General features: G+C 41.7%; 1 protein-coding gene across 1 annotated transcript in view; it reads left to right on the plus strand.

Annotated features, from left to right (window-relative positions):
• The window catches only part of PTCH1 (patched 1), a 69,523-nt gene that overhangs the window by 11,241 nt on the left and 32,602 nt on the right, over nt 1-25,680 (plus strand). The window contains 8 exon segments of the mRNA XM_015594792.2: nt 17,481-17,670; nt 20,460-20,529; nt 20,634-20,725; nt 22,074-22,272; nt 22,557-22,678; nt 23,496-23,643; nt 24,450-24,581; nt 25,006-25,161. Of these exon segments, the coding sequence (XP_015450278.1) occupies nt 17,481-17,670; nt 20,460-20,529; nt 20,634-20,725; nt 22,074-22,272; nt 22,557-22,678; nt 23,496-23,643; nt 24,450-24,581; nt 25,006-25,161 (1,109 nt within the window).

A 25,680-nucleotide genomic window follows, 5' to 3' on the forward strand; every position in this document is an offset into this window, starting at 1 on the left:
GCCACCCCTCCGGCTGGAGGGAGTGTGCGCGCCCCCGGCGGCAGCGGCCGCGGCGCTGGGTAGGGCGGGGGGCCGGAGCGGCGCGGGCCTGCGGAGGCGAAAAAAAGTTTTTGGACAGCTTTCAACTCCGGGGGAAAAAAACATTTGTCTCAAGGTACAAAAAAAGGGGGGTGGGGTGGGGGGAAGGAGTTAAAAAACAGTAAAGCACAGACTGGAACGCATGTTTGCAAAGTAGATTAATGTTTCCTCGCGGGTGGGGGCTTTCAAGTGGAATTATTCTGGGGGAAGGCTGCATTTTGCAGGCTGAAAGAAGTAATGTGTTTTAAAAACGCGGGTTTGGTGGGAGGGGCCACAGAAGCTCTTCAAGGGGTTCTGCCAGCCTTTTATCTGCATTCCTCAATTTGGGGGGTTCTTAAAGCCTTTTTTAAAGCAGTTATAAATTTAAAATAGATTCTCCCCTCCCCCCACGGAAACATTTTACATTCTTTTGGTGATACAGGTTTTTGTTTGGGGCGAGGGTTTTTTTCTGTTGGTTATCTTTGAATTCTTTTTGGAAAGTGGCAGTCTTGTTTTTTGGAAACATTTTAACCCGTAAACACTGCCTTGGATCTCTCTTAAAATGGGATGGAAGGGAGAGATTGAGGTAATTATGTGGATATTTCAAACTAGAATATGTGGAGTATTCTTAGGGAAAGCTACCTAAAACTGAATTTGAAAATCTCAGAGTTATATGCATAATCTATTACTTTCAGAATGATGTTGGTGATCTAACCTTGGAGAATATCTTGTTAATTTTGCCTTGTTTGTGAGATTCCACTTTCAGTGTTTTGCAAGCATATAATGTAGTCTTTAGCTGAGAAGTGACAATTAAAATAATAGTCCAAATCATTAAGACCAGAAAACATTTTTACCTTAAGTAGCTTGGTAATTAAGACAGAGTGTTATTTGGATCGAATCAGTGGGGTAATTTACCTCAGTTCAGCACTTCAGTGTCATCGGTAGATAAAAGGAGGTTTTATTGACCATCTATGATGTACTAGCAACAAGTTTACTGAACACTCATAACATCCCTGGCATCGTGCTAGGCACTGTAAGGGGCACTAAAGCATGTGAGACATTCCCTAAGCACAAATTCATGGACTTAAAAACTACTAGACTTCATTGGGCTTGCGCTAAATTTGATCTCACAGTTGAAGTGGACTGTGAAAGTTAAATGGGAAAAATGAAAAAAGAAAAGCTTCCATGTACGTGGTGAGGAAAATTAGAGCAACCTGGAGAGAGTGAGAAGAAGGAGGAGGAAAGAGGAAGTTCTAGGCAGGAGCTCAGAAAAAGGGGTCAGGCAAAGGCTCAAGCTGAGTGGACAGATGGCAGTGGGAGCCCCCCACCCCAGGTTGGAATAGGGTGCAGTAACTCACATGGGCCCTGGACAGCAGGGCTGTAGTTTGGAGATTACATAATTGGCGAGACTGTGAAGAAGCTACCATTGGTTCTGGGATAGAGCAAAGGATGAGATGAGCAGAGTATACCTCCAACTCTGTCTACATGTTCACTTTCCACACGTGGTCCTACAAATTGGTTGGGTGGTGTTGATGATGATGACAACAAGAGCATTTTTTGTTTGTTTTGAGATTTTTCAGTAGACCTTTAATAAATTTAAAGAGAATTATGGTGGTTTTATTTTCTTAACATTGTATATTTCTAGAAGCAAGTATGTTTCTGCATTATACAACTCATTTCAATTCCTGGAAGGAGGAGAAACATTCTGAGTCTCATCCCCTGCTCCATCTTAGTAAGAGAGTTAGGGAGTGACACACCTGAGACTCATTTTGCCAACTTTTATCCTCTGAACTGTTTTCCTTTCCATTTGTTTTGGCTGTTTCAAGTGTGGCTTACTGATTCTTTGGCCAGATATTATCTACTCAGCACTATCACTTGTTGAGCAACTATCATTACCATGTATTATTTACTATCACATGCCTTATAACTCAATAAAGTAGTTATCTTTATTTTATAATATGGTTTATGTAGTGTTTTTATATATAACAACTGAATTGTTGTCCTATTTTACATGATTAACTATGGATCCTTTATGTCTCCAGACCAGTTTGCCTACTAATGACTTACGTCAACTTGGTCTCTTGTTGCTTTGACCTTGATTTCATTTATTCATTTGCTGTGTGCTAGATGTAGAAGGAGCAACAGTTTCATGAACACATATAAACCCAAGCAGGGAAGCAAGCGTACCATTTTATAATTTTAATTTAAATTCAGAGTAAATGTCTTGTTTATGATATATTGACTTTAGTGTTCATGTCAACAGTAAATAGTGTGAGCATTTGCTTTTAGGAGTAAGAATTCCCTGCTGTCTTAGACTGTAGTGTAAAATGAGTAGCAAGTCAAAATTTAGGTTAATTTTGCACTTTAATCTCTTAGATAAATGCCCCGTCACTATCAGCAAAGAAGTTGTTAGATGGTGTTTTCTTCATAGGGACTTTAAATGTTCTGGGTGTAAACAGAGTGCTTGCTACTACACTAAATAAACCAAATGACTAGAGGTTACGTATTCCTCCTAGTTGAAAAGCAACAGAAGAAAGCATAAGAGATTTTAACAGGAGGGGAATGCTGAGGGGCAGTTTGGAAAAATGCTATTTTTCCTAGTATTTAAAAAAAACATATGCACACACATATACACAAACATATATATGTCTATACACAAATTCACGTCTCCACTTTTCCTTTGTGTTTGTGTATGCACATAGACTTGCTACGTGCCTCCTCATATCTGCCAAAATAATGTTATCTTTTTAATACAGCCCATAAATTAAAGGTATCCTTTGATTTGACAGTCATAGCTTGTTTAACATGCTGCAGAAGTGTGGCTTTATAAAGGTAGTTTAAATGTATTGGCTGTAATGCACAGACCAATCACTATAAGCTAGATGAAGATTGTCTCATTTTTTATGGTAATAAAAATTATTTGATTCTGTTGTTAAAATATTCATATAATGATTGCCTTTGAAAAAACTGTCAGTATACATTAGATGCTAACTTGGGTCTTAGGGCAAGTCAAAAATGTCAAATCTAGCTCACTTGTGAATGGAGTCCTGAAGTTTGGTAAAAGAATGTGTGGAATGATATAGTGGACATCTGCTATTACTGAAACACATACCAGTGGCAACAAGGTCAGAGAGAGACTAATTGTTATTTAAAAATATTCATTCAGCACGTATTCTCAATGCCTGCTCTGTACTAGGCACTGTATGAAGCTCCAGAGAGAAGTTGGTGATAGGCTGCAGTCCCTGCCTTTAGAAGACCTCCACTTAACAGGCACACAGACCAGTTGCAGGATGGCAGGGACAGCCCCGAGGGTAGGAGGCCTGAGCCAAGCACAGAGGCTGGAAAGATAGGGGTCATAGGCTATTCCAAGCTGAAGGAACAGCATGGGCAAAGGCTCAGAGGACATGCATGGGCGTGGCCTCCAGGAGAACTCCCAGTGCTTGTCTTTGGAACATAAGTTTTGAGGTGGGGAGCCTTGAGTCTTGAAGGTTCAGCTGCATGGCAGAAAGGTCTCCGATGTGTGTGGGGCATTTGGCCCAGGGGCTGCCAACATTTTTTTTTTTTTTTTAAGCCAACCTTGGCCTATCTCATAATTTACACTAGTGTTTTTGGCCTCTGGGGCCCTCCCTCGTACCAGATCACTTAGCTTGGATCTTACGCTTTCAGGCATAGAAGAGAAATGCTTTATTTTTACTCCTGCCCATTTCTCTGTTGGCATTCTATTTGCTTAGCACTTTATTCTCCTGTCTCCCTGAATATCCACCCCCCTCACACTCCAACCCTCTATCAGACACAGGTTTGTTGTCACAATATCTTAGTGACAGAATGTTCATTTATCTTGAGCCTTTTTTTTTTCCTTCCTCAATGCTTGCCCAGCCCCTGGCCTCCTTTATTGTAAAGGGGAACAGCCTTGAAATGAATCCATATTGCCTTGTGTTTATTAATATCTCTGGAGGCCAGCATCAAGGGAAGACACAAGTTGTGCCTTTTTTTTTTAAAAAAGGGCAATAAAATTTTTTAAAAATGCCTGCTTGATGTTTGTAAGTGCTCTCAAGTTAGTACTGCCTTGCTAGCATTATGCCTTTGGTGTTCTTGGCAGTTATAGGAGATAAATTGAGCTCCACCACACTTTCAGTTTAAGCAAGGTTTCTCACTATTGACATTTTGGGCTGGATAATTCTCTGCTGTGGGCTGTTCTCTATATTGCAGGATATTGAACAGCATCCCTGGCCTCTACCCACTAGATGCCAGTAGCACCTTCCCCATTGTGACAACCAAAAATGTTTCTTGTCATTGCCAAATGTGTGGGGTGGGGGGCGAGGCACAAAATCGCCCCAATGTATAACAATTGGTTTAGGTAATAGATTCCGGTTGGAAGACCCATGCTGTGCAGATGGAAGGCTTTTATTATGATGGAGTTGTGGCTGTAAATGCATTGCAGTGAATGCAAAAGTTTTATTCTTTAAGATAAACTCTCCCACTCCATCTCCATATTTACTGACCTAGGTAACTAATTTTTTAATGCTAATTTAAATTTTTAATTTTTCTTAGAATTACATCAGAAATTAAATAAACACCATGACAAGTTCCAGGGTGGGTGCAGTGGTGGGGTTAAGGCCATGGAAGAAAGAAAATTTATATTTAAATACTTTTTTTCTTCAAATAACTTAATTTTGCAGATATACCTTGTTGCATTTTAACTACAGCAGGCTGAAGGTTTTTAGCATTAAGGTGACTTTGTAAAAATCAATAAAAGACTCCACTGGACTTTGTTCATATTGAAATAACAGCTCCTTCCAGAAGCCCACATAGCACATTATTAGCTCTTTGGTGGTCTAGTTCTCCAGATGTTCATATCACAAACCACTTTTCCCCAGGTGCCCTTATGCAGCAGAACCAAAGGGACAGCGAGGGACTGAGGCATGTAAGCTAGAAAGAGGCAGAATGGGCTCTGCTTTTACTGCCCTTTCCAGCTTCGTCACCCCATTTCTGCTCTCTGGGGCTGTCAGTTTTGGTACATTTCACAATGGACAGAAAGAATGCAGAACAGCTCCTTTCTGCTCCTTGGTTCTCTGTGCACTTTTAAAAATTAAGAATCTGTTTATTAGATGGGTATCGATTAGATTTAAATAGTGGGCACACATGTACAGGTGAAAGCAGTTGTGGTATTTCTTTCATACTGAGAGAAAAATGATAAAATAAATAAATTAGCACCCAACGATAATCGCTTTAAAAATAACAAATAGCTTCAGGTGCCTTCTCTACAGGGCAGCTGACCCCGTGAGTTTTCCATATCCCTCTGCTGCCTGCCACTCTTACCCTCCAACAAATTTAGAAGCCAGGTTGGGCGATGGGGTATTTCAGATGCACGTAGCACTGCTTGGAGGCCCCAGAAGATGACAGCTTCCAGATGTATGAACCGCCGGATTCGTTTGTTTGGATTATGCGCCACAGCTGATGGCGAGATTAACGCTGGCTGGACAAGCTATGGGAGATTTGTCTGGTTTCCACAGTGCCATGTTTATATTTCATTGGGATTTCTCCTTCAAAGCTGACCTCCATATGACCCTGGGTCCCGTCCATTTGGGCTGAGCTGTAACTTGTCTGCCCTCCTTCTCATATTGGGGCAGGGGGTCATAGTTCTGCAGCCAAAGGGGCTGCTTTCATGGCTGCCCCCACTTCGTCCGTGCCAGCTGTCTGCCCAGATTTAGCCACTGAAAAGTAGTCTGTTCTGCTGGGTCGGGTGTGTGTGCGTGTGTGAAATTTTTAAAGTTTTGGGTTTTTTTTTTTTCTTTTAAAATAAATATTGAAATATATTTAAATTGTTTTAAAGGGGACCAGATTTTAATAAGAGACCATTTGCAGAATTATAGTATTTTAACTCAGCACTATTTTGACAGTATTTTGAAAACAAATTGAGGGTGTTCCAGCTATGTAAGACATTCCTAAATAATTGTCATATCCATATGATTCTATTATTAGAATACTGTCTCATTTGCCCCTCACTGGCTCCCAGAACCCGTTCTGCTTCATCCCTCCTTCCTTATCTCTCACCCTTTATATCTTTGCTCATCTTCCCTTCTCTTATCACCTACTCCTAAACTGCCCAATTCATTTCCTCCCAATGGATCTCTGGAATGACTGGTGTGAAATCTGAAATGGTAGTAAATCTGGTTAATCACAAACTGACAGGAGGGAATTAGAAAATACATTACTTCAAGCATACTAGATGCAGAGCTGCCATTTGACTCCTTGGAGTTCTTACCTTGGTGAGGGTGTGTTCTAAGCAGGCACTCTTTGAAGAGGTCTTGTCAGCAGCAGATTTGCTTCCCCTGTTGAAGAGCCATGGCATTTTTGTGGACTTTTGAGGTGACTTTAGAATCCATTAAGTGGAGTGCGAAATAAGTCTCGGTCCCCTGAGCTTGATGTGTTGTATGAAATACAGAAGAATTGGGCTCCGTAGCATTTCTGAGGTGGTAAGTGAAACGTAAACCATGACATTCCTTCCCAGGAGCCCTCCTTAAGGCTTTCCTGGGTGTAGCTGTGTGGAATGCCTACCAAAGCCAAAGGGTACATGGAGTGTGGATAGAGATGGAAGAGGGCAGATTTCCTTATCCACATTTTGGCTGACTGCCACAGCATTAGATGATCCGTCCCCATGAGAGGTCCTGGAGAGCAGAGGGCTTTGCTCATGAAGGCCCTCTCACTGCTCAGAGGAGGGAGCTCTTTGGGAGTTTCTCAGTGGGAACCTTCCCTGTCTGTACAGATATCATCAGGGTCATCAAAATTAAATGCTTTTACTACTTGTTCTTTGCTTCCAAACTCTGAATTCATGTTCTTTAACTAGATTTTTTTTCTCTTAAATTGGATTTAGGGTTGTTTTTTTCTTTACACTGCAATACCTGTTTTTGTACATGTATCTTTAGGTTTGACAGATATTCTTCCGAAACAGTAGAATGTTGCCATTAAGAAACTGCTTTATTATTGTGGAAATTTGGGGGAATTTAGTGTATAGAAAGATGCATCCTATTTTTAATCCCTTCAAGACTATGACTATTTTGTTATACTTGGGTTTAGAGTATAGTTGGAAAAACAGCTGTCATGTGTTAGAGAATGTGTACAGTTGGTGGGCAGTCAGGTACCTGCTAATGAATTACAAGTTTGTTGTTGGAGAAATTTGTAATGTGGAGTCAGGACCTTATTTGCAATCCAGAAACCCAGGTGCGAAATGGTCCAGATAGTCTACACTGCATATGGGTCCCAAAACACCACTGGCTATGATGGTAAGGCTAGAGGGAAGTAAGTCTCTGTGCCACAGCACAAGCTTTATTTGTTATTGTTAGTTAGGATAAATGAACAGAAACAGTAGATTTCCCCAATTTATTGAGCAAGATAGTTTTCGCTTATTGATGAAATGTGTTACAGAAGTAAGCGAAAAGGACTGGAAGTGGGCTTTAAGTTGATGTGCATGATTTTTTCCCCTTAAATCATTGCTTAAGGGCTTCTGGCCCCTAGCTCAGGAATCCTGCCCAAAAATGCCAGATGTATTACACAGTCAAGTACTGCAATGTAAACACTGCTCTGTGCCATGAGGCAGGGTGGTCCATCTCCTATTTAAGAAGAGTGAGAGATTGGGAGGGAATGAGGGGTAAGCCTTCTACTCTGCAGTGAACACAGTAGTGGTTGTGTCGTTTGTGTTTGGCTGCACTGTCAAGATTTGGAACTAAAGATGAATTAATACTTTGGATTGGCAAAGAAAAACAACTTGAATAGGGATGCCAAAGAGAGCAAGATGTGGCTTGGATAATGTTGCTTCATCGGGTCAGATAAGTTTATCAAATGTTGAACAGAATGGGGGTGGTGCTGATATAAGAAAGCTGTTGACTTAATAGCAGCATCTGTGAGCATCACCCTTTTCATCTGCCATGAGTTACGTTGAAAGGCGAGCAAAGCAAGGCAGAAGAGGCCAGCTTCCTTCACTGCCCTCTCCTGTGTCTGAGAGAGCCTGTTGGGTTGGTGCACCTTCTGTGTGTAAACCGAAGGTATATCACAAAGCTGCTCTCCAGTATTTTGTAATCCTGGGGGGCGGGGGTAGACCAAGATATGTTGCAAAATAAATGGCCTACCAGTTTGGAAATTTAAAGAATTTACTAATAATGATCACTTGGAGGTGAGAAAGTAACTGGGCGCTTGGCCACCTGTCCAGTAGAACATGTTTACAGTGCTGCAGGCAATTCAGGGAAACTGGGATGCCTAGACCTTATCTGTACATTCAAATAATCTAATATAATACTGAGCAGTTTTTAGATTGACCAAATTCAGGGTTTTAAAAAAAATTAACATGAAGGTATTTTGTGTGGGAGGAAATGAGGTTTCAGTTTGAATTGGAATTGTTAAAACAACCTGCAATAATAATATTCCAGTTTAAGAAATCAGTTCTGTAGAGTGATCCAATAAAATTACTTTAAGAAACAGTGATGGTAAAAACAAGAATTCTGAGGTTAAGGAAAATATAGGCTTCCTGACTCACTCACTCTCTCTCTCCCCTACCCATGACTTTTTTTTCTTTTTTGAATTCTCCCATCTTTCCAACATCCATTCCTTGATTTCCTTTGCTCTTTTAGTAGGGAAACCAGAAAACTTCACAAAATAGATGTACATATCACAATGTCTTTTTAAATAGAGGCTAAGAGAGAAAATAACAAAAGAATTTTCATTAAGAAAGTCTTTCCTCTTACCTGATTTTTCCCCTATGAGGTTTATATATACATTGTTATAATAAGTTTAAAAAATGATAAAGATGACACTATTATTTCAGTCCACACATGATCCAGGAAAAAAATTGCACATGTTTAATACCTTGCTTAATTGCAAACAAAACTTGCTATTTGAGGGAATTGGAATTAGGACTAAATATCTATTAACTGCTCTTTCTAGAGATTTGGGGAATAAGATGACCCTTTTTTTCCTTTTTTTTTTTTTTTTTTTTTAAATAGGCTACAGTTTCACATGGCTCCCAAAAGAAATCTCTCTCCCTTTTTGTTTCCCACACCAATTGATTTATCATTTTGCTTGCAAGCAGATCCAGAATGTTAGGGCAAGAGCACACTCACTTTTTTCTCGTAACTTTTTTGTTGCGGACCGAAACCAGTTGACTTGAATAAATTTTTCTGAGGCCTGAATGTAGCCAGCAACGTGGAAAAATCTTGCCATTCAGGGCCGTCTGAATGTACATTTCAGCCACACAGTAAGCTGCATTGGTAGGCACTGGACTGCTAAATACAACCATTTTTCGCAGCAGCGAGTTAGACAGGTGATTAGCATAATTAGCACCGAGCAGCTATACATATGGTAATGCTGAGTGTGTAAATGCCAGCTGCGGTGTAAAATTTATGTCAGGGGTCGGCAGGGCTGTGCGAAAGTATTGTGTTCCAGCTGCAGGTCAGGGCCGCCAAAGCTTACCTCCTTTTCTCTTGTTGGTGAATACGCCAAACAGAAGAGAAAGACAGAAATATAACAGATACGGCTTTGATGGAACAGCCCGGTTCTGTGCAAGAGGGACTGTTCTATAAAACACATGCATGCACGCATGCACACACACACACACACACAATCCCATTACTTTCTCTACAAACTGTGTTTACTTCATGCAAGGTCCACATGAGCAGTGGCCAGAATTGGGGCTTTGGGTAGGTGAATGGGCCAAGGGATTTCCTGGGAGGAAAACTTTAAGTCACTGAATTGTTAAAAGGAGCTAAGAGTTGTGCTTTTCTGTTTTCCTCCCTAGCCTCTTGTCCCCCTCCCCCATTCCCTCCACTCCTGCCCACATTGTTTTCCTTCAAATTAAGGGGTTAGGGCCGGGGGGAGGGCAGCAGATCACCACTGGGTGGGATGGTGTTTGTCCTTTAGAAGAATGAGAATGACCATCATGGAGCATGGAGGTGTCAGTCCTCCTTGAACATAATGTAAGGTTCCAGCAGTGCGGCTCTTCCCAAACTGCTTGACTGGTTTTAGCAAAGGGCTACAAGTTTCTTTGTGTCTTGTGGTAGCTATGCTAACCATTCTACCTACCACCACTCTCAGACCCATTAGATAAGAATCACAGTGGATTTCTTGTTTTAAAGGAGGACAATCTTGAATGACTCATGTCCTTGGAAATGCACAATGGAGGAATGTATTGCTACGATGAGTTCATGCATTTTTGCACTTGAAGCATTTTTTCTGCCACCTTCCCTCCCCCCTTTTTTTGCTTGGTGGCTGTAAAGAGTGGTGATGATAGAATATAGTTCACACTACGCTGACCTGGTGATCAAACTTCCTCATAGCACCAGGGGGTCCTTATTTATCAGCCCATAATCCATCTAATCTCAATAGCAGCAAACTCATGAAAGTGGCCCCCAGTGATGGGCATCTCCTCACACAGATGCAAAGAGGGAAGGATCAGATATGGGAGAGAAATTGGGCCATCTTGTTCCACAGGGGTGGGAGCCTGTGTTCTGAAGGTGGGACTCACATTGCCTCCCCCCCCTCCCCCCCTGCCCCTCCGTGCATGCTCAAATAGGAGGCCAGTGAAAAGAGCCCAGGCAGGACAATGGCGAGGAGAGGTGATGTCAGCCCCACAGAAGCTGGGAGAAGGGAACAGGGTTGTTATGCAACAGCCTGAATGCTGTGATAGAGAGCCCCTGCCATGCAAGCGTTTGGGTTTTGTTGTTATTGGCTTGTTTTCTGTTTTTTTATTTTTTTAATGAAGATTTTAGGAGGCCTTACCTAAACACTTAGAACTCGATAACAACATGCCGTCCTTGGTCCCTGCTTTCTGTTTCCTGATCCAGCATTGCCTCTGAGAGAGAGTGCTACTGTGTGTCGGACCCTCCTGGGCTTGCTCAGCTCGGGGACAGGAAGCAGGACAGGCTTGAGTTTGCATCAGCTTGTTTGTAGCACTTGAGTGTTCAGGTGAAATCCTGGTAGGACTTGGGACAGTTCACAGCTGGGCAGGTAGGCAGTTAGGGGTAAAGCAGAGCTCTACTCTGCTATGTCCTGAAGGCTGTGACTTCACTGGGCCTGTCGTAGGTGGGGTTGACTGCAGCCCTCACTTGCACAGCAAGTGACCAATGAAGAATAAGCCTCCTGACAGATGCAGTATCATCTTGGGAGCTGGTGGCCCTGTAAGAAATACTTAGGTGGAGGGGTGAGACTGTGGCAGGCAGCAGGTCCAGTGAGGGCAGAGTGCTGGAGTGACCTGATCGTGTCCGACAGGGTGAGCAGGCAGCTTCAGGGAAGGCCACTCAGAGGAAGCAGCCTGCACTGGGCTGGAGCAGATGGCACCACCAACAGCTGGTGTGAGGGGCTTGCAGCAGGGATATACTCCAAGCAATCCTATAGCTACTTTTCCTGCACTCCGCCCTCCACTCCCACCCGCTCCTTCTCTGGGGAGGGGTAGGGATGTTTCTTGCTCTTGTCTTGCTTTTGTGGTTTTCATCTCACTGGGTTCCCTCATGAAGGGAAATTTCCTTTGGGCTATCTGATTCTAGCATTTTCCCATGGCAACACCCAAGGGCACAATCTCACAAGGAGAAAAACAGCCCAGAAGCTTAAGCAGCAGTTGGCTAGTCATGAATAAAAGAGATGGGTGGAAAAGTGACTAAAACTCACAGCCCAGGAGTTTTCAGCCAGTTGCCCAAATTACTGAATCTTCTTTTTTTTTTTAGTTTATGAAATGAGCTGGTGGTAACAATTTAGCAGTTACACTCTTTTAGAGATTTGTACGTTTTTCACCCTCACAATAACTAATCGCAACACTGAAAGAAGGACCTGAAATAACTAAAGGGGAGGGGGGGGAATCTCTCTAGGGTCTGTTAGATAATTCATGGGATTAATCAAATGCAAATGCTACGCCTGCATATACACAGACCCCATTTTCCTAATTGGACTCTGAGTGGGTACTTTTCAGGCTGAAAGGGTCATTTGTTTTGACTGATTGACTTTTCGAGGCTTTGGGGAGAATTAATATCTTATACAGATGACTGCCTGTTCCCAAGGCTCTGTATTGAAGCTCTTCATTCATTTATCCATCTGACATACTGAGTGTGCGCTGTGAGCTTGATGTGCTGGGGTGAGTGGGCAGTGGAGGTGCGTGGGCAGCAGATTGTGCCTCCCGAAAGGACTTGGAATTTATTGGGAAAAACACTTCGGTTGGTCCCTCCAATTATCTTTTTGTGGATCACAATAAGCTTTTGTGAAAAGCTTTTTGCACGAATGCCAGAGCTTGTATTAAGCTCTGTGCAAAAGGCTGTGCTCAGGAATGATACAGCAGAACATCATGAAGGGGGCATCTCTTGTCTACTACGGATTGGAAATGATTTGGCCCAGCCTGTAGGCGCATGTATGGAATGGTTTCTCACCTGTACTGGCCCTTCTTCACCTTGGAAAACCATACTTGGTTTGATTGGGGAGGAAAAGGATCAGCGGAGCTTAATTTTGAACGTCTTTGCAGAAGTGATGCTCTTTACCGCACCTCTTTCAAAGAATTGGTTTAAGCCTCAGATTTCTGGAGAACAAGATGGCAGAATTTGCAGGTAAAGAGATTTAGGCCTCCTTGTTCTCTGTGACCCCTCATTTCTCTGCCCCTTTGGGGACCAGAAAAGAAAAGGGCCCTGTCCACCCATGAGGCTATACTGACAAAACTGATATCTCCTCAGTAGCTGTGAAAAATCTGGATGCAATGTTGTTATCCTTTAAATAAAAATAGCAATTATTTGTCCTGCGTAATACTTCCATGCATTCTAAAAGCTCTAGGTGTGAGCCTAGTATAGTCTGGTCTGTGAGCTTTGGTGCTCTAAGACTCATATCCTCAGCTGGTGCTCAGAAGCTACAAGGCTTGCAGGGCAGTTAGACTCAGGGTTAAAGGGTCAGTTTTGCCTCCCATTAGCTTGGGTAGCCTTGGACAAGTCACCCAAAATCTGCAGCTGCATTTTCTCCTCTGTAAGGTAAGGGTGCTGTTACATGCTCTGCGATGAATGAATGAGTGGATGCCTGCTCAGCTACTGGCTAAGGGTTTGGGAAATTTCACATTCTTATTGGTCCTACAAGGTTAGTAGTAACATTTTAATCCCATTTCACAGAGAAGGTTACTGCAGCTCAACTGTATCAGGGACTTGTCCCAAATCTCAGTGCCCCAGGTGGCAGGGCTGGGATTCAGAACTTTCTGATCCCTGTTCTCATCACCTGTCCAGTCCAGCTTGTTGGAACTTGATGGGGGATTGGCACTGAGCAAAATATTTACAGATAAGTAAATAATGAGTGTGAAAGGGCTTTGTAAGTGGAAAGCACCACACAAGTATAAAGGTGGGTTTTTTTGTCCCAGGATCCCAACATTTTTTCAGAGTCTTGTTCAAAGAATTTGGTTGTTATTTTATTGTTAAAGTTGTTGTTAGGAGAGAAAAGTATATGAGGACTTTAGAATATGATAGATATGCATGTTATTTTTACATGGATCTTGTCTTTAATTCGGATCTCACTTATTTTTGGCACATGAAAGGAAGTCTTTATAATTATACATGTTCATCACAGAAATATTAAGAAATAGAGATAACCTCCCAAAAAGGAAGCAAATGAATATTATCTATAAATCACCATACAGCAATAAGGGCTGTTGACATGGCTGTTAGTATGCTTACATCTACATCACAAATACTGGATCTTATGGTTTATTCTGATCAGTAGTCAAAAATGACTATGCAGTATTTCATGAACATTCATTTATTTTAAAAATAATGAAGAGGAACTTCAACCTTGAAAATGGGAAATAGAAGAAAGAAAACCGTTTCCTCCAGATCACACCTGCAATTTCAATCACTTGAAATGGATTCTGAGGGGCTTCCTGAGGCAATTTCAGTCACTTGAAATGGATTCTGAGGGGCTTCCTGAGAGCCAAGTTTCACATTGGTGTACAGTAAGGAAGCCAGCAAGACAAGGAACAGCTCTGGTTGTTACTCAGCTATGATTTAGGGTAGCAAGTCAGGCAAGTTCATAAAATTGCTCTGTCCAGAGGGGTTTCTTTTTCTGGTAGCTTGTTCTAGAGTGCCTTGGGTGAATACTGATATATGACCACGTGAATGCTGTGCAGTTTATGACAGGTACACCTGAGAAGGAGCTAAGTCTAGCAGTGCAACCAAGTGAATGGTGTCACCATTATGGTGTCATCAAGCACCAGCCACACTCGCCTCCTTTTTCTCCCTGCAGAAGCCAAACCTAAGGGCTTTGCAGTTGCCAGTTCCTCTGCCCGGAACACTTCCTCCAGCTCTTCCAAGTTACTTCCTTTTAGGTCTTCCCTGGCCACTCCATTTGAAGTGGCCTTCCCCAACCCCACCACCCAATAACTCATATGACATCACCATCATCATTTCCTCCATAGCACTTGTCATGCCATGAAATTATTCTGTTGGCTTGCTTGTCTGTTGCCTGTTTGCTTCACTAGCCAGTGAGACTGTTGGAGTAGAGAACAAACTGGTCTCATCTACCAATGCACCCCAGCAGCTTAGCACATAGCACACAACCCCAAATGCTCACCAGATGAATGAATTGTGTTACTACCATTTATTTGTCAATTAAAGTGGATGTCAACTAAACTTCTTTAAAATGACTGAATAGTTTTGCAAATACATTCATGTTTGGTTAAATATAAGATGAAATGTTAAAGTATGGCCACGTAATATGTAAAAAATAGAATTTAACAATACTCAAAAATAGGATGCAGCATATGTGGTTGAGGGAAATTTAGAATTCAGGGTCTTTCAACTCTAATTGCTTGGGCCACCTATGATAGTCTTGTCTTGGTTGAATCTGGTCACATTAGCAAAATGTTCATATTTATCACTAGAACAAAGAGATGGAAAAGCATAAGTGTTTTCAATTCCAGAGATCTGAAAATCCACACTTTCATTAAAATATGTGGGTTTACTTAAATATACATCTAAAAAGGTGACATTATGGAGCCTCTGAGGTACATTTTATATCTCGTAGGAAGTAGCATAATTTCTGAAAACCCCTGTGATAAAATAATTGATCTATTATGAGGTTGGTGTCAAAGAGTATAGTCAAAGTTCTCAGCTGCAGGAAGCTTGCATCTCATTTTTCTTGTGTACTCTCCTCCTTTGGCTCATTATCATAGTGGTTATAGTTACAGGCAGCTGCTCTGCTAAGGTGGCAGCAGCTGGGGAGTCAGGGGGAGTCTGTGGTCCTGTTCTGTTGTTTTTACCTTGTTGTAATTCACCTGAAGTTTTAAGCTTCAATAAAGGTAAAAGGGAAGTGCAACTTTTCTAAGCAGAATGAGAAATCTTGTGCTAGCCAATGCTTGAGGAGGCAAGTGGAAATATAAATGATTTATAGGTGTGGGGCATTTATGTCATATAGCCAGGAAAAAAAAAAAGAGGAAGAATTCTAGCCTTTTTTTTCTTTTCTTTTTTTTTTTTTTTTAATTTGAGCTTTTGTTTTGAAAAAGGCTATTTGGAGCTTTATTGGTATGCAGCTCTGTAGCTTTTCAGAAGTGACCTCGGGCTAATAATTGGCTTTTTAGCCTCGAACAGCTTTTCTGTCTCTAGAGAAGGTAGATTGAGTGTGATTCAGCTCACTTGTTAATTGGTTGAAGTAATGTATTGTGATTTCTGCCAAAAGGAGTCAGACCCTACCTGCAGGCAGTTTTAGAGGAGCATTTTGTAAATTCATTCTCCTTTGCCAGTTGTTTCCTATGTTTTCCTGTGGTCTTTCTCATACTTCAAATTGATTACAAAGTCCTCCCTAATTCCCCAAGGCATTTGTCAAAGTTTTCTGTTGGAGGGCTCTTAATACTTTATGTAACCAACTGATAATTTTCCCACTTTTCCCCAACTCCTTTACTCCCCCTCCCCTTTCCCTCTCTGCTTCTCTCTGACACCCACACAGTCTGTTCAACCTCATCTCATAAAGTTCCGAGGTGGCCTGGGCCATCTGCGTGAATCTGCACAGATGATCTTGCCAGTCTGTGAATCTGGACTAGTTTTCCTAATGAGGGCATTATTTGCTTTCTAGCCTGCCCCCTTGTTTATAAAATATGCCAAGAGAACTAAACAACCCGCCGTTCCCAGTACTTATTTACTTGCCCAAACCAAATGTTTACGTCCTTGCATACTAAACTTGATGGAAAAGGATTCCTCCTCATGGGAAAGCTGCAATGATCACTGAAGGCTCTTTCTAAATGATAGCGTAAAGTCTGCTTCTCAGAAAACATTCACTATCAATGCCTTCAGGAACTATTCAGACTCACTTGTAGGCCTTGGAGTTGTGTGTGGGGAGGGGGCTCTAGGATTCTCTGTTGCTCCTCCCAGCCCCTTCTCTTCCAGCCCCTTATTCTTGACTGAATGAGATCAAAACACCCTTCAGGGCTTGACCTCACCACTCTACTCCCCACCCCTCCCCTTCCTTCCCACCATACCTCCCAGCCAGGTTCAGCATTCTGAGCTTGGACTGTTCTAAAACCATAATTGAAATACAACCTAGGACCTGAGGAAGAAGACAAAAAAGCAGTTTGCAGCAACAACGTCACAAGTACCTCAAGTGCCTCCTTGCACTGGCTCCTAGCATGCCCAACTTTGGCCAGCCTATTGGAGGGCCAAGTTGGTGCTGAGGCCAGTACTGGCCTCATTAGCAGGTTCAGAATCATCTGGGGAGCTCCTGGAACACAGGCTGCTGGCCTCCAGGTGGCTTAGAACCTGGCATCTATGTTTTCTGAGTGCTGACCAGGTAAGTCTGCTGGAACCAGGTTCCAGGGCCGGCCCATGACAGCCACTCCTGACACATTTGGTTCCTCTCCAGTAGGATTTCCCTGCGTGCATCTGTGAATCCTCTTCATCTTCTCCTGGCAAGTTTTGTGCCGAATACACATTTGTCACCTTTACTTGTTTCTTTTTCCACAAGGAGAAACATTTCCTTGTTACCTTTGCTTAGATTCTTTAGAAGAGTATAAATTGAAGCCATTTATCCTGAAATGTGCTGCAGGGGAGCGTTGTTTATACAAGTGAAAGAAATTGCAGCAGAGGTATTTGGTCTGGTCTGCAAGGAAAAGGTGTCTCAAGTTTTCCTGCCACCTTCTCCCTTTGTACATACAGTGCATTAGTTAGAAGGTGCACAAAGCACGTACGCATTAGATTGGTGCATGTAACAGGCAGGACAGTTGTTAATGGATTTAGTGAGTATTTTTTTGTGTTTATTATTGGTAAAGTTAACATTGTCGATAACAATAACACAAATGTTATTCCTCAAACATCAGTCATGTATTTTCATGGCCAGAGTGTATTTATCATGTATCCTGTGCTTCTTAGTGAGATAACAGATGGAACATGAATTTGTGGGGGGTTTGCTGTTCTAATTGAAACCTTTACGTTTGTCAGTTGGTGGACGAGTGAGTCGCGAATTAAATTATACTCGCCAGAAGATTGGAGAAGAGGCTATGTTTAATCCTCAACTCATGATTCAGACCCCGAAAGAAGAAGGTGCTAATGTCCTGACCACAGAAGCGCTCCGCCAACATCTGGACTCGGCACTCCAGGCCAGCCGGGTCCACGTTTATATGTATAACAGGTAAGGTGGTAGGAAGGGGCTGCTGGCATAGGCCCCTTTGTTTTAGTAAATAAGGTTGCCCTGGAAATATGCCTGGGGTGTTCATTTATATCATTTTTTAATGAAATGATTTTTCTAAAATCTTGATTTGTTTCCAGAGTTTGGTAACCAACCAAATACAGTACTTTATAATGTATTTTCGGTTAGTGTCCTGCCGCTATACCCAAATGAGTATGATCCTTCAAGGAGCCATTTGGGTGGCTATATATGTTTTTAGGACAGTTAGATTTTGAATTGCCTGTGGTCAACTTATAAGGAATAAGTAAAGACTAGAAAAGAAAAAGAAGTTACTTCTTACTTTGTATTCACTGAAGATATTGATAGTTGTTGGTATGTGTCACAAAGCAAATAGGGGCTTGAGCCACTATGGTGAATTGCTACTGACAGGTGGAATAAGGTAGACACATATACAACTTTACAAAATATTACCAGTTAGCTTCATGGCTAATGTAATAACCCTGTAGGTATAGTAACAGCATAGGAAGAGTTGTGTAACAAAACTAACAGCACTTTTTCTTATCTATCTGAACTGTGAGTTATTTAGGGCAGGGACTACATCTTGTTCATTTTTATACAGCATTTAGATCAGGGCAGACACTTGGAGTTCGTTGATTGCCTGACTACCTGAATTGATGAATTTCAACTGGACCTCCTCCCTGAACTGTCAAAATGACTATCACTAACTCCCATTTCCAGGGAACCACTGAGTTGACATTTATATAAGTCCAGCCCACCCCAGTAGGCTTTCACCACCTCTTAACTGAGTGGTTGGCCATTACGATTTATTTTCCACAGACAGAGTAAAGTAGCAATGTAGACACATAGTCAGTGGCCAGGGAGAATGAGGGAGAAAATAAAATGAAAATCTGTGCATATCTCTGCTGTAACCACCACTTCTTGTGGTCTTAACTGGATCTGGCTGGAGGACAGGATCCTAGGGCCCAGCATGACCTGGGACCAAGTCACATATCTTTGGCATACTCTTGTTTCTTCATCCGTAAACTAAGCCATAATCATGTTTGCTCCATGACCTTCAGGAGTTTCCCAGAACAGAGGCAGATATATGTGTATATGAAAGGGCTCTCAGAAATGTAAGGAGGTATTTTAGCACTTTTGTCAGGCAGATTTGGCTGGAGAGCACAGCACATCCTGGCTCTTACCAACATAGCCTTCCCAGTCTGTCAGGAGCACTGTTGGGGAAGCAACCACCCAGTGCAGTTTTGCGAAGTTTGCAAGTGGGAAATGGGTGTCACAGGGCCACTGTGAGCATGTTGGATGCATTCTTAATATAATGGGAACCTACTGTGAGGGGGCTTGTCACTTACACACCTAAGGAGAAAATGTGCACATCTGTACTATGAAATTACACTCTTAAGCTGAGATGGAACCAGAGAACTTTTATGCATTGAAATGAACTTTAAAGAACACCTAGTTCAACCCATCTAATATTTCAAGTGAGAAAATGGAGAATTAGATTGATACAATTAGGCAGTGTTGGGCATTTTGTTTTTTTGTTTTTTCCTTATGCACAGCCATGCCCTTCTCAAGAAGGGGGAATTAAGAATTAATTGATCAAGTGATATTAAGTTAGAAACCTACTCATGCTAGATAGCCTCTGTTGACGCTATGTAGAATTAAAATATAAAGATATAGAGGGGTGGGTGGGTAGATGGATGATGGATGGATATCTTGGGTCCTACTCTTAGGAGCCAACAGTCTGGTTAGGGAGAAGAAGAAAGATCTCAATACAGATAAGCAGGTACAAAGCCAAACACAGGCAGTCCCCATTGCAGGTGCTCCAGGTGTCATGCAGGAGATCTGACCAACTTAGTGCTCCAAAATTTTCAAGAGAAAGGAGTCATTTAATTGTACTGGCCAAAGAAAGCTTAGCAGAAAGATGCCGTTTTAGCACAGAGCTAAGGGATGGGTGGGCAGGTGCACAGGAAAGAGGACAAAGTCCAGAGTGCTTCTTAGGGTGACCAGAAGAGCAGTTTGGAAGGATTTTTTTTCCTTCTTCTTCTTTTGGATTTCCCATCCCCACTGTCTCCAAATTTCCTTTTTTTGAATTAGACTTATCTCCCTAAAGGCATGGGTTTTATATAGCGCTCTTCTAGGGGTAACAGAATGCTATAATAATATGTAGATGATAGATAAAAGAGGTAATTATTGATCATTATATTTAATATCATTTTGATAGGACAAGAAGGCTATAAAGTGGAAAATTGATCTACCTGGCAATGCTTTGTAGCTTCCAGAGTTAAGAGCAGGAAAGTTCATTTTGAACACTTTCTGTTAATAAGGCCATTATCTGCCAGTAAAAAAAAAAGTCAGTAATATTTCCGCACCTGAATATATGTTAATACGTTATAATCCTTACTGATTTAGTCCCCACTTATTTTGAATTTGTGACAATTCAGCTCTGAGTTATCTGCCCTGAAGTTGTTTAATGTATGTGAAAAGCAGATTAATGGTGTAAACAAGATTATTGGGAGAACACTTAAGAGAACAAGACTTCTCTAGTACTTTGATAGCATCATTTACATAAACGCCCCACATGTTAATTACAATTGAGTATTATCTATTCATTAAAGCAAGCTTGTTGGGTCTCTACTTGGCAAAAGCTCTGCTCGTTTTGACAGATACTTAAAAGTGATCAAAATTGCCATTCTTTGTATGTTCTATAGTTCTGATTTTGTGCTGATTTCCACACTTTATTACAATGAGAAATTTTTGTCTCTGCTATTTAATAGGCAGTGGAAATTAGAACATTTGTGTTACAAATCTGGAGAACTTATCACAGAAACAGGTTACATGGATCAGGTATGTTTTCTTTTTGTTCGCAAAAAAAATTCTCAGGAATTCTGAAACCATCCTAGTGGTGTGTGTTAGCCTAATGCATAGCCTCTTCTTGTTAACTTTGACAGATAATAGAATATCTTTACCCTTGTTTAATCATTACACCTTTGGACTGCTTTTGGGAAGGGGCCAAGTTACAATCGGGGACAGCATACCTACTGTAAGTGTATCATCTTATTTTCTGTTGTCTGTGATTTCTAGGCTCTAGAATGTTTCTCATGTTACTTTATCATTGTTTATTTCAGTTTTAAACAAGAAATAAAAACGTTGAAATTACATGTGTATTCTTTGAATGAATAGTTGGAAGAGATAGGACTTCAGAATATTTTTTCTCTTCAAAAAAAGTTCTGTAGGCATCATTAAATTTCATTCACTTTACCAGCCTATTTATATGCAAATAAAATGCAAATGATTTTGGTGAATGTGTGATTTTTTTAGCTCTTAAAAATGTTTGCAGTTTTGCAGATTAGGCACTCAAGTAGGTTTAACTTATCTTTTAAGGAGAGAACTTATTAGTGAGTACATGTCAGAACTAAACATTTTGAGTTAAAATTCAAGATCTTCCTGCAAAGTAAAATGCTAACTTTCCTTTGGATCACATTAATGACATTTAAGGGGGAAATCTGCTATCTGAAGGCCCCTGGTAGAGGATGCTTCACAGTTTAGCAGTTGGATATTATATACACCGAACCATTTAAAGAATAATTGTTAATCAGTGTCGACATTTTCAGTTAATTATGCAAGAGTTAGTGCTTGGGTTATTGTTTCTGTCCTAGCTTGCACATATCTGCAAAAGCAATTTGCAGTGGCCATACCCTGACCTTCAGTGTACAGTTTTAGATGGGAAATAAGGGGTTTTGTGTTTTCTGGTTGGGAGATTCTGAATAATGACTTCAGCCTGGTTAAGCAGCTACAGTGTGGTTTGAACCACATAACAGGCAGCCAAAAGCCTTTCTGGTCTGTCAACAGCACAAATTCAAAAGTGAGTGTGGGGGGAAGTGGCCTTGATGGCGGTGATGGCAGAGGCAGCAGGGGGCTTACGGGGTTGACTGCCAGGCTGTCAGGGAGAGCTCATAAGTATGGGATTATTGCAGGTAATGGAGATCAAATATTTTGATTGACGACATAGACAAAGCATTTATTAGGCTGGCAAGTGCTAATTTGACATTGTGCACCCTCACCCCCCTTTTTTGGTCTTAATTTTGAATCTCAGTCTTCTGCTTACCAGCCACTAACTAATTTTGTTTTTAGGTATTAAAAACGATATATCAGCAAGTAAAGATTCTTTGTGCCTTCGTTCATTTATCAGTTCTCTGCCTGCCATCTTCATTCATGAGTTATTTTCCTGACTTGAAAGGAGCATTTTTTATGCCAGGGTCCTAGAATGGCAGCATTACTAAAAAGCCTCGTGTAATCGGATGCAGTATATGCAATACATGTAGTCTTGTTATTTCACTAAGGGTTTAGAAGCCTCTTTTCATTGTCTTGCCTCCTAATTTCTTTCACAGAGGTAAGCCTCCTTTGCAGTGGACAAACTTTGACCCTTTGGAATTCCTAGAAGAGTTAAAGAAAATAAACTATCAAGTGGACAGCTGGGAGGAAATGCTGAATAAGGCAGAAGTTGGTCATGGTTACATGGACCGGCCCTGCCTCAATCCGGCTGATCCAGACTGCCCCGCCACAGCCCCCAACAAAAATGCAACCAAAGTGAGTACATTCTTCTCCAGATGGGCAGAGAGAAAAATGTGATGTTTCCCCTCATTTTTTGTTTTATTATTTTCATTTGTAAGATTTCATTCTCAGTGACTTTTTTATGGAACTAAGTTTGTTTATAGAGTGAAATTTTGCTGTAAGATTTGCCATACGCCTCTCATTAGCCTTGTTTTTAATGCTCTCTCTGAAACAAACAAGCCCTGAATGCACTGGATTTTAACAAGGCATGTGACCTGCCTGCTAATTCTCGTAATTATGTGGCTGTCTTTCTATTTTAGCCTCTTGATATGGCCCTTGTTTTGAATGGCGGATGTCATGGGTTATCCAGGAAGTATATGCACTGGCAGGAGGAGCTGATTGTGGGTGGCACGGTCAAGAACAGCACTGGGAAGCTTGTCAGGTAATCTAACACATAGAGGAAAATCTAAGCCATCTCATTTTTATCCTGTTCTGAGAACCCACTTCCCTTCTGACATATGCAGGTGTATTTGTATTAATACTTAAATGTTATCCTCGCTAGCCGTCCGCTGTAATAGAATATTAAGAAATGTTAGCAAACCAGACCAGCTCAAAAGGCACCTTGTGGGTAATTTTTTGAGAGCAGATTTGTCATTGTCATCCAGACTATAGTTAATGACCATAGGGTTTTTTAGATCTGCCCATTATGTAGAAAGTCAGGGCAAGTGTAAAACAGGCAAGAGACGCTGGTCATAGCATATAGAGTTAAATGATATGAGCTAAACTTCATCATAGCCTGTAAAAGAAAAGACCAACAAATGACAGCTAACCAAAGATTATCCTCTGTGCACTTGTGGACTCTGCTCCGGCAAGTGTCAGGCACACTGTCTGAGGTTTCTCCCATGAGAGAGTCATCGTCTGGGATTTCTGCACAAGTGAGTGTGCAGGGGTGAGCCAGCATATCTGGTCAAGCTATCTACTCCTCTACTCTTCCTGTTTCACTGAATAGAAACTGAGAAAGGAAATTGCTTATTAATTTAATTTTGGGGTCTATCTGTAAAAGGTTTGTAAGGTTACACCTTTAATATGGTACATCAATCTGTTACATAAAATAACCATTCAGGTCCCATTTTAATGGAAACATGTGCTCATGTGGAAGGATAGAATGACTGCAGGTGAGTTGGGGGTGCTCTTGGGGATTTTACACAGTGAGAGCTGCTTCCTGGGGGTGCTAATCTATGCCTTCTCTCCCGCTGCAGTGCCCATGCCTTGCAGACCATGTTTCAGTTAATGACTCCCAAGCAGATGTACGAACACTTCAAGGGGTATGAGTATGTTTCGCATATCAACTGGAACGAGGATAAGGCAGCAGCCATCCTAGAGGCTTGGCAGAGAACATACGTGGAGGTAAATCGCCAGCGTTCTGATGCCCACATTTGAACCTGGGTACAGGATTAGTGAATAAATATTTCATTTGCATGACACTTTAAAACTTGTTTAAATTAAAATTTATTTTCAAAACAGTTTGTAATTCTGGGAACTTAGTGGGATGAAAACTTTTTTCCCTTTCTTTGATATTGAAAATCTTAATATCTGGGTGAAGCTAATTCTGATTGGGGTGCCCTGGAACATTTTGAGTAACCAGTTCTGAACTCCAGAACTAAGGCATAACAGTGTTTTTAAAAACGCTCAGCAAGAAAAGGTGTCTGGAAAACATTAGCAAGGCATAGAATCTGTTCACAGCTGCAGTCCCCTTGGTTAGGTCATGTGACAGGAGCTGGCCTTTGTTTCCCAAGCAGTGACCTCTACGGAGCTGCATACGACCTTTTAAAAGTGGCCAGCAAATGAAGGGGGGAGGAGTGCCCGTAAGAATGAGTTGTTTTGGATTACGGGCAACTGATGGGACTGAAAATCAGTTGTAGAGTGATGGTGAGGGGAATAGCAGTCTTCTACATAAAGTAAATAAAGCACTGGCAGTGAACTTCAGTGACACCAGCTCACCTCAGCACCACATTCTTACTTGATTAGTGGTCACCTTCACTGTCCCAGGCCCAGGGTCATTTAATGTGCATCCAAGTTCAAACTTGAATCATGTAGAACTCTTTATAATGAATCAGAAAAAGAAATGGTGGGTAAGTGGAGGAGACATGTGCCGTTGAAGCTCATTGAAGCTTTAATTCCATTTGGGACTCATTTTCATGTTGTGGCCACAGGTGGTTCATCAAAGCGTCGCCCAGAATTCCACTCAGAAGGTGCTTTCCTTTACCACGACGACCCTGGACGACATCCTCAAATCCTTCTCAGATGTCAGTGTCATCCGAGTGGCCAGTGGCTACTTACTGATGGTAAAAATCAGTTCAGTTCTCCTAGGGGTTTGGGTTTATTTTGGTTTTTGGTTTTTACCTTTCCATGACGGCTCCTGCTTTTTAACTGCTCTTAACACACATGTGCATCTAAGAGAGAGCTCCTCCCTTCATAACAGTTTGAAAAGTGGTCGTGTAAAGCATTTTTTCTCATTTGCAGTTTGCCCGTCTTTGACTTGTATCATTTCATGTGATGTCTGTAATGTAAATTTTTGTTGTTGGATTTCATAAGTTCTACGTTTTGATATGGGGTGACGGGTGGGGGAAAACATTAGAATCCTTACACATTCTAATGTTTGGCTTTTGTTTTGTGTCTTCCCCCTCCCCCTTCTCTCCCCTCCTCCCATTCCCCTTTATCTCCTCCCCACCCCCACCCCCACCCCCACCCCAATGGTTCTGCTTGCAGCTTGCCTATGCCTGTTTAACCATGCTGCGCTGGGACTGCTCCAAGTCCCAGGGTGCCGTGGGGCTGGCTGGCGTCCTGTTGGTTGCACTGTCAGTGGCTGCAGGATTGGGCCTGTGCTCATTGATCGGGATTTCCTTTAACGCTGCAACAACTCAGGTACTAAAGGAGCCATCCATCTGCTTTGTTGACCAATACTCCTCCCCGGGCTCTGGCCTCCTACATGGCCTCCTGTGTGTCCGTGTCACCTAAAGGGTCTTCCAGCCTTTTCCACTAGGATGCCACATTTCTCAAGGGAGTTGTGCCTCTAAATGGACTGCTCCCGGTTGGCCGTGGGCAGAAGATCTGAATGTGCTTGTTGCTTCACTTATCAGTGGAATTTAGATGATTTATTAAAGCAATGGTTCTCGAACTTTAGTGTGTGTTAGTTAGAATCACCTGGAGGGCTTATGAAAACTCAGATTGCTGGGCCCCACCCCCAGAGATTCTAATTCATTTGGCCTGGGATGGGGTTGGAAAATTTGCATTTCTAACCAATTCCCAATGATGCTGATCATGCTCTGAGAATCACTGCTTTATGTGAGTTATATTTCTTCTCATTTACTAGCTTAAAAAAAATTTGTATGTGAGGCTTAGAAATAGAAATGTACAATATCTACTGCGAGCTAAAACTGCTAG

This window comes from Pteropus alecto, unplaced genomic scaffold (assembly GCF_000325575.1).
Source record: "Pteropus alecto unplaced genomic scaffold, ASM32557v1 scaffold138, whole genome shotgun sequence".
Taxonomy (NCBI): domain Eukaryota; kingdom Metazoa; phylum Chordata; class Mammalia; order Chiroptera; family Pteropodidae; genus Pteropus; species Pteropus alecto.